The sequence below is a fragment of the Loa loa genome (genome assembly GCF_000183805.2).
Source record: "Loa loa unplaced genomic scaffold supercont3.46, whole genome shotgun sequence".
NCBI classification, from domain to species: domain Eukaryota; kingdom Metazoa; phylum Nematoda; class Chromadorea; order Rhabditida; family Onchocercidae; genus Loa; species Loa loa.
Genome location: NW_018108226.1, coordinates 218,330 through 227,640, shown reverse-complemented (window position 1 = coordinate 227,640; position 9,311 = coordinate 218,330). Strand labels below are relative to the sequence as shown.

The following is a 9,311-nucleotide window of genomic DNA, read 5'->3' as shown; positions in this document are numbered from 1 at the left end:
CTGGGATCATATTTCATATCATATGATTGACATTTTATTTTTCATATTTTTAGAATTTTAAATGAAATTTTACATTAAAAAAAATTTAACCGTTAAAACATCAAATAATTTTCCTTTTTTGTTCGAAAATATGTAAGGATTTTGATAATCAGATAACGATAGCAATGATCGTTTAAAATTGTATTTGTAATTTTAACAGTTTGTCCTACTAGGCCATTTTCCGTTACTATTGGTACTATTCTTTGCAAATGCTATTATAGTTACAGTATTCTCTCCATTCCAATTTTATGCAAAAAAGTGGAGATAAAAATGACGAAAATATAAAGGTTGTAAGACATGAAACAGATGTCAAATAAAAGATGGAATTAAAGAGGGATGAAATTTCCATTTTTGAGATAAACTATTGTAAAAATAATTGATAGCTTCGTTTGGCGGTTCTTAATAAATTTTTGGGGATCAGATAAAAGAAATGAATTTTTAGGGAAGAATTACTTTTACTTCCACTCTTTAAAACTTAATAAGCATAAAATAAACGAGGTGAGTATACTGGAAAGTAGATCAGTTTGTTTTATGTTATAGGCAGTTTGAATTCAAACTTCCCCTGTTCTTTTATCTTTTCGATTTAGTAATTCATCAGTAGGTCTGGTTTTAATGAATTTCTCGAAATTAGTTTTCCCATGCTTAAATGACAAAATCAATATTAAATTCATTATAAATGGCATCAACTTCCAAATTGCGGTGGGATTATAATGATTATGACTGGTTATAACTGATTTGAATTTGTTATAACTGATTGGCTATAATTTGATTTGTTATGATTGATCTGATTTGTTCAGACTTAATTCTATATTGAAACAAATTCTCAGGTGCGCAAGCAGGTGCAGAAAGTTTTAATGGTACTTGATGGATTAGGTGTTCCATTTAAAGCGATTGACATAACATTACGAGGTAACGAACAGTATCGAGACTTCATGCGACAAAATGCCTTGAATGAGCGGTGCGATGGAGTTCCTTTACCGCCTCAGTTTTTCGTTGATGACGAATATCTGGGAGTAAGTCTCGGCTTAAAGAATTTAGATTTAAAAAACTTTAAGGCCTGCAAAAATGAAATTAAGAACTATGGAACGCTGCTTTTTCAAATAAAAGGAAAAACAGAGGAGAAAAAGGGGGAAACAATTGAGAGAGCAAGCATAAATGTTGTTCGGAGGAAGAGGAGAAAAAATAAACCTATTATAAATGTAATTGTCTGTGGCAGAAACAGTCGGCATATCTCTTATTAAGAAGAATTTATTTATGCTGATTCAACTATCAAAATTTGCAGAATTATATGGATTTTGAAGAAGCAGTCGAAGATAATCAATTACCAGAATTTCTTCGCTTGATACCTTCATCAGCAGTAAGTTTTACCGTTGAATATTCACACCCTTGTCGGTTTTCGAAATTGTTTTTTGAATTGATATGAAAAGTGCTAGTGATATAGAAGGGTTATCAGTCTTTTACTTTCTTTCCTTACCATGATTTTATTTGTCAAAACGAAATGAGGAATAACAGTACAAAATCAGGAAAAAATTCTAAAAATAGCACATTTGAAAAATTTATTGTGCGTAATATGCTACATCAGTTGGCTATTTTTACACTTCACAGGAAGCAGCAGGGTAGGAAGCGGAAGACTAGGAAAGTGTAAAGAAGGAACGAAAAGGCTTCAAATCGGTCGTATCTTCATTTGTATGTATAAAATAGTGAAGTTTTACAGTAAATTATGCTTCTATATAATTGGCATTTATTGAATAGTCAAAGGGTTAGAAGTTGTGAAATATTCTTTTTAGCAAAAGAAGTGAATCATTTGTAAGGTAAGTCTGAATACCTTTTATCTCTGTGATCGTTTCTGCATTACACGTGCCAATATTTGTTTTTAATAGTATTCCGTAGCATACAGGGACATAAGGAACCTTGCAGCAAATCAGGGTCACTTTGTTTCAAGAATGGAATTCTGTGAAGGTGACCTCCTCTCATTACAATACATCTTAAAATTTAAAGCATGTTTGCCAGAACTTTCGCTTATATCAGTACTTCCTCAGTGTCAACGCTTCATAGCAGCACTACTTACTATTCGAAATTTGAATTTCTTTTCTTATAAATAGTTGCAAATGTTCACTGCATTCATTTCGACGATCAGTAAAATTGGATTGGTTGACAGACGGCTTGAAACTACCAGAATGAAGGGTCAGTAAGTTGCGATTTCTGAGTAGACTGGAGAGTGACAGATGATCATCATCATCTATGATTTCCTTCTCTTAATATCGTCCGCTGGTCTACCCATCAGTCTAGGAGTGTGTTGACATTATGGACAAATAGGTTGCCAGTGCTCTCAATAAACGGAAAGGCAGTTTTATACTTGCAGCAATTAAAATAAGGTGCTGTTTCTTAGGGTATTCTAATTGCAATAAGAGTTGAGAAAATCTTGCTTCATTTTAAACACTTTTTTTGGCTCTTTAAATACACACGCCATCATTTTTCAATTGCACAGTATTATTGTAAAGATCTATTTGTGCTTGTAATGCTGTCGACCTCGCTTCAATCTTTCTAATTCGTATTATATTGAGAAAAAAAATAAAAAATAAAAAAATTATTTCAGGAAGATGAGGACGATGATGAAGGGGAGGATGAGGGAGATGAAGAAGAGGGCACAAGTGAAGGTGAAATATCCGAGAAATACAACGATAATTATGGTGAAGAGGGGGAGGATGAGCAAGAATGGGATGAGGAGGAACAGGTTGATGAGCAAGTGGAGAATGATAGTGGCGATGTATCAAGTGGTTTGGGTAGTTCAAGTAATGAAGATGATTCCGAAGGGAGTTCAGAAAACAAGGTAATAATAGGTAGTGATATCGAGGGAGATAAGGTAAAGAGTGAAGAAAGGACGGAAGGGGATGATGAACAATATGAAGGGGAAAAGGAGTTGGAGGATGATGAGGTAGAGTTGGAGGATGAGGATTTTGAGGATGAAAATGAGATTGAATGACAATGATCATTATGTGATGAACTTAGATTACTCGCCTTAAAATTCCTCTCGTATTGTTGGCTGCTTTGCTTGTTCTCTGATTTAAATGCCAAGGTTATGAAATGAATTCACCGGAGTAGTAGAATGACGGTAAGAAAGTATTTGGCCCATTCAGAGTAAATTGTGGATTTTGAGCCTCACAAATCTTTTAAGTGGAGATACCAAGTTGAGATTGTTTTGATCATCTCTGATCTCGATTTTAATTAAAAGTAAACGTATTGAGGAAGTCCAGCGTGACAAATTTTACAGTTCTTCAAAGCTGCTGTTCTTTTGTTGGGGACCAAATGTTCCTTCCCAAAATAGCCAACTTACCTGACTTAGTCTTTCAGCTACTTCGTTCCTTCAAAGATAATCACACACTAACTGGTATTGAATCCGGAAAACTCTCCCCTCAACGCCTCCAATTTTACCAGGACTTGCAGACATTTTGCCTCTTAACGAATGTGTTTTATCTAAAGGAATATTTTTAAAAAAGTTGAGATGAATATAAATGATTTTGGAAACTAATACTCTAGTACTCGTCTCCTCGTCACCTTGTTATAATATTTATGCAATTTACTCATTGTTTTATTTATTGTGGACAAAAGTTTATCATGTTTGGCAGTCACTACCAACAAAACTCTAACAATGCATGCAAGGGGAATGGACTATTAGAAGTACGCTATGCCGTTCACTTTTCTTCAGGCATTTAATATTGAGTTGTGCGTGGAGGGATCTATTACAAATGAGATAGAACGAAAAAAAAAATGATGAGAAATAACATTCTCAACGTTTTGGACGTTTCATTTCATTCCTTATCACTGAGCAACTTCAAGAGGAGGTAGCAAAACAAAAGTTCACGACAAATCCTGAACTTGGGGAGACACAGAGGGCGTATCATTTTATAACACTTTGAACAAGTCGAAATTGAAATTGTAAAGATTAGTTCAATCGGTGCCAAAATATTTGGTTGTAAACCAAAACGGTATCAATGGGTTGATGTCGCTTGTGAGTATGGATATCTTGGGAAATTGACCCATAACTTGTTTGATGCCTGCAAATTCAAGTCTTGTCTTATTCCCCATGAGGCATTCAATGAGAAAAGATTGAAATTAGAAGTTTTCCAAAGAAATCAAGCAGGACGTTTAAAAAATCTCACATGATAAACGTGACTTTGAATTTTGCAAATCTTACCGGCAGGTGTTGCGAACAAAGTTAACAGTAAAATGTTCTCCTCAATTACACCATTTTCGACCAATACTGATACTGCCTTGATTACCGTGGCACCTGTGCCTTGAAATACAACGACTGAACAACACCGAAAAAAATAACTAATGGAAAGCCTTCATTTTTAGGAATAAGTAAATTAAGCATCTGCACCAAAATGGACAACTTTCACCCGAACTTTAGCTCTATGAAGTTTTCAATTTTAAATGTATAAGGTTTTCACTGCACAAGAAACATTCCCACTGATCTCCTATTTTCGAAAAGAAGTCATTTTGCCAATTAGTTAAGACCCACGCAGCGAACAACAAGTAACTGAATCAAATGGATGTATATTAGTCTAAAGTGCAAGTTTTTACGAAAATCACGGAGTGCGGGAGGCATTTCGTTACAGTCTATATGAACGCAATAATGTTTGGTATTCCTATATTTGAAGTTGTTATACCCATAAAACTTACTAAGCAGTGGGTATAAAAGTAGTACTCTTCGATGCTTGATGTCTGGCATCAATCGGGCATATAGCAATCTTGTGTCGTCACCTACCAACATTTTACCAATGCGGACCGATCTATGACAAAACTGGTATGGAATTGCTATAACAAAATTATTAGCAGAAATCATCGTTGCACCCAAACTGTACTTGGAACTGATGACTTGGTGTGGTTTCGGCCCCTAGTGCTATGAATATTTTTTTATTTCGTCTTCAGAGATGTCGCGAAAAGATTTCGTCCATTTAAGCGTATGAAATTCATTTTCTTAAGTTGCATATCCCGAAAATTCGGTCCACTTTACCAAGTTTCCAAATAGTACTACGTTATGTCGTGCATGATACGTTACCCGTCGACGCCCTTAACACATCTGCTCAGAATTCTTTAGAACCTGTTCATTGTCCCATCCCTCAGACTTGTGGATAAGTTGTTGGTGTTTTCACCGCATGGCTTTCGATAGGCTAAAAAACGCCATCTCCTGGGCTTACTTGAAGCCTTCATCAATACTGAATCATATGGTCATCCATAATGAGAAATTTTAATTTGATGCAGTAGTGATCCTTTATAATCTTTTCCTCAGTGTCAGATTAATTCCATGCAAATCCAATCGAGTTCAAAATTTCCGGTGAGAATGCAATAGCAACCTAAATAAGCGTAAGAATTATCTGAGTCAACGGAAACTCATTTATAATTAAAATTAATAAAGTAACCTGCAACACTGCCGCAAAGCTTGCTCCATCGCCTCACCTCCTCGACATATCGAAACACCGCAGTTTCCTCGACAGAAGGCAATACCTTTATACTTTACATGTGCTGGAGTTTCTATTTCAATGTTTGCATAAGGCAGTCGGTTCAGACCCTCTTCAACTACCAACCTAATCAATCGATCAGCATAGAATACGAAATCCGAATGACTTGTTTCCCTGAAAAATTCCTGCATAAGTCCCTTCCCGTACACATTAAACATTCAGATATAGAAAACAAGATGTAAAAGTAATATTCGTAAGATTAAAAGTTTTACATGGAGAAGGAATGAAGCTTACAACTCAGACCTGGCTTTTATGTAAACTACTTTTTTCTAGTATCTCAAAAATAAAAAAGAAATAAATGATCATTTATCGATTCAATGGCACTAACCTGTCCATTATGATAGTTTGCAATTCTATGATTTGGTCGGTACGTTCCAATACGTGAATATTTTCCATACCGGCGCCACCATTTCGTTTTTCATTAACATTACCCTCCGCTGCATCTCTGAGTATTTTGGCACGAATAAAACTCTCCCCCATATTGAATGAGTCGTTATAAATCTGAAAGTTTTAACGGACTTGTTTGCCCAGGAGTGTTTTACACTCATAAACCGTGCAACGTGTCACTACGAAAAATCCGCTGAAACAAAAGTAACTGCTTCACCTCCCCCACCCACCCCTATCGCACGGATGAATTTCATAACATAAACTTCATCTTACGTATGAATGAATTTCAGAATGTAAACTTCATTCCAAGTGTCGATGAGTTTCAAGACGTAAACTTCAGGCTTTTGTTAGTCGTTAGTAACGGCTTAGAGAGATTGGAGGTATTTGGCAGGACCTCGAACTAACAGGGTTATTCTCATTTTATGCAGTCCCGCTCATTTTATGTATTGTTGGATATTGTTGCCTTACATCGTGAAACAATTCTGAAACCTCCCGCAAGGAAGTTGTCTTATTTCTTCAGTAACATTGGCACTAGGTCTCAGACAAAACTGACTTCGACCATAGGAATGTACTCGAAGTGATACTTCAACTGTTCTTTTAGTGCTACCAAAACAGATATGCTGACGAAATAACGATTCTGTTTTGGTATTACTGAACTAGACTACGGTATAGTTCGGATATAGTTTTTTTCAGAATCCGATATAGTTCGGATTCATGCCTAAAAGAGTGGACAGGATTTCTCCAAGTTAACAGATCGGAATTTGACGACGAAATAATGAGAAAACATGTCTCTTTACTTTTATGGACATCGAATATACCAGTGCATGAATAATACGCAAACCTCATTTTCTCCATTTCAGAGGATTGTAGTTTTAAACGAACCATGAAGACTGTAAAATTCTGGGGGCTTATATCCTTCGTATGTTATGCTTGACTCGAGCGTAGAATACTTCTAGTAACATCGTGAATTACATCGTCATATCAACAGGAAGTGTGAAAACTGACTTTGTGCAATACCTTATCATTGATACTAGACCACTTTTAGTACTGATTTTCCCAGTAGTACGTTGTTCGGACGATCTTTTGCTTATTTTGAAAATTTGAAGTACTGTATAAGTGCTTCAGTCATGACCACCCCACAATTCATCGCAAAAAACCTTGGAGCATATTTCAAGTTGGAATCAAACTGTAATTGTCGAAAAGTTTAGCCATTTAGAAAGCTTAAAGCATGGAAATATGGTTTTTGATTCGAAAAAAAAGTTAATACCCTCTACATTTAAGCAGTACCGTGCAATTGCTTCAATCATTCCCACTCCGCAGTTCATCACAGGAAACTTTGTTTGAAGCATATTTCAAGTTGAAAACTTAGCATAAAACTTCATAATAAAAGACATAATAATATGATGATGTTCATTTCATCACGTCGCTTTCCCCAAACTTTCAACAACAGCTCATCTTATCAAAATGAGATTTATAGTAATAGGCCTAAGTAAAGATAAGCCATAGAAAGATTCAGAGTGGTGAAAACTACTGACATCAGTGTAAATAGTTAAACTACTAACTTTTTTCATGGAACTACTTACACTGCGCAAATTTCTGCTTTGTACTTTAATGGAAAATTTTCGGAGTTTGGGGAAGAGCGAATATGCTCAGATATTACAGTCAAATACAATAAATCAGTGTCATCCAGATGTAAATGTTGTGAGATAGCAGACTAATTTAAATCCAGAATAAAATCATTTGGTTATCATAATCAGAAAATCCGATGGAGATAGCAGGACAAGCTCATCAGTTTTGTTGTCCAGTTATTTCTCATTTTAGCTTATGGAAACGATTTCACATCCGTCATTACATGAAATCATTTGATCTTGGATGCAAGAAAAATCTTTGCATGTAATATCATCCAGATATAGTTGTGTGAGACAGCAGACGAATATGAATCCAGAATGAAATCATTTGGTCTTCACTGACTCTTTCGAAAAATATGTAGGAAGACGTCGCATCGAAGAAAACAAAACTTCGTTTCATCCTGAAGTTCTGCTCCAAACAATTTGATTTTCTGTGTGAATTTTCTCCAGAAAACAACTCTCATCGGGCAATACAGTGATTAGGCGAAATGCCTTTGGGATTGATTCAAAAAAGTCTCAAAGCGATAAAACGAAGGAATTCTTACTGCATGCTCTCTGAATTTTCTTGCCACACTAAATGAATTGTTCATGGAAATTGATGGTGTCTTCAAATAACATTGGATTTTTTGGATTAAATTAAGCGTAACTTTTATCATGAAACCTTAGCTAGGGGACCTAATTATAGGTACTAGTTCTGAATAAAATCAAGGAGGATTCATGGGGGCATGTGGCCGTGACATATAATTAAATGGATGTATTGGATATTCCATAAGCGCATCGTGTAGTCTTTCTGCTCTCTCATTTCAAGATAATAAATTAAATTACTTTACACGGAACTGCAAGCAGACATTCCTAATTTGAATATTCGGGGTAGATTGCACTATAGCAGTTTAAGTAATATGTTCAAAGGGAGATATCATTCCGAACACGACCTAATTTGCATATACGTCTTATTAGTCTGTAAGAAAGATGATTCTTTTCCCTTCTTCATTCGTGATCAGAAATTTCCAGCCTTCATTAACCCATTTGTAGCCAGTGACAGAAGAGCGTCAATCTTTGAAATGTATCTTTCCGCATTATTTTTTAATTCTCAAGATTTTGACCTTCTACCTCTCCCTCCAAATATCAATGTTCTACCATTGCTAGCATTTGTTTTTCATTCATCATTGTTTATCATATTGTTATCATTTTATCAATTGCATTACGATCGTTATCCAACCATCACAGTTCGTCTTTATGCAAGTTTTACCATCCGTCTCTCTATTGTTCTTTGATTTAAATTGTAAGAGAATGGGCAGAAGATTTCGCAGGAGAGTAGAATTTACTGGGATTAGCAGAACCGTTCGGTGGTTCTGGATCATTTATTTCAATGTATTCCTAGTTCAACTGTATCTGATGCAGTGGTAGGTTGCAACGCGAGTAAGAAGTTTTTTTTTCTCTTCAAACTCATTTCCGGACTAAGATGAAGCTGAGTTGTAATCATGAAGACGGATTTCATTTTGAATTCAATTTCGAAAATTTTAAATTTTCGGGGAGAATGTAGCATTTGGGAAAGTTGCAGGTTGTTTCAGTGATGGTATGAGAAGGTTTTGACGTTTTGTTGAACAATTAGTCATCGTGTTTTCCTGAGATTCCTATTTCAGTCTTTAGTTCATTTCCTAAGTAGGTGGAAGGAGCTCAAAATAAAGATTAATTCAGAACGATTCTACATGGTGGCTGATATCGTAAGCTTTTT

At 35.5% G+C, this 9,311-nt stretch overlaps 2 protein-coding genes across 2 annotated transcripts in view; one reads left to right on the top strand and one right to left on the bottom strand.

The window, feature by feature from the left end:
- The window catches only part of LOAG_09993 (hypothetical protein), a 7,468-nt gene extending 4,298 nt beyond the window's left edge, over window positions 1-3,170 (top strand). The window contains exons 2-4 of the mRNA XM_020448063.1: window positions 867-1,052; window positions 1,322-1,396; window positions 2,636-3,170. Of these exons, the coding sequence (XP_020301759.1) occupies window positions 867-1,052; window positions 1,322-1,396; window positions 2,636-3,022 (648 nt within the window). The 3' untranslated portion in view covers window positions 3,023-3,170. The remainder of the gene's footprint in view (window positions 1-866; window positions 1,053-1,321; window positions 1,397-2,635) is intronic.
- A 388-nt stretch (window positions 3,171-3,558) lies between these two features.
- On the bottom strand, window positions 3,559-6,071 carry LOAG_09992 (hypothetical protein). Its single transcript, XM_003145519.2, has 5 exons — window positions 5,890-6,071; window positions 5,463-5,675; window positions 4,723-4,832; window positions 4,235-4,333; window positions 3,559-4,094 (listed from the first exon to the last, which is right to left on the bottom strand). Exons 1-5 carry the CDS (start codon window positions 6,039-6,041, stop codon window positions 3,988-3,990), a joined length of 681 nt encoding a protein of 226 aa, XP_003145567.1. The 5' UTR covers window positions 6,042-6,071; the 3' UTR covers window positions 3,559-3,987.
- Between the last annotated feature and the right edge of the window lie 3,240 nt (window positions 6,072-9,311).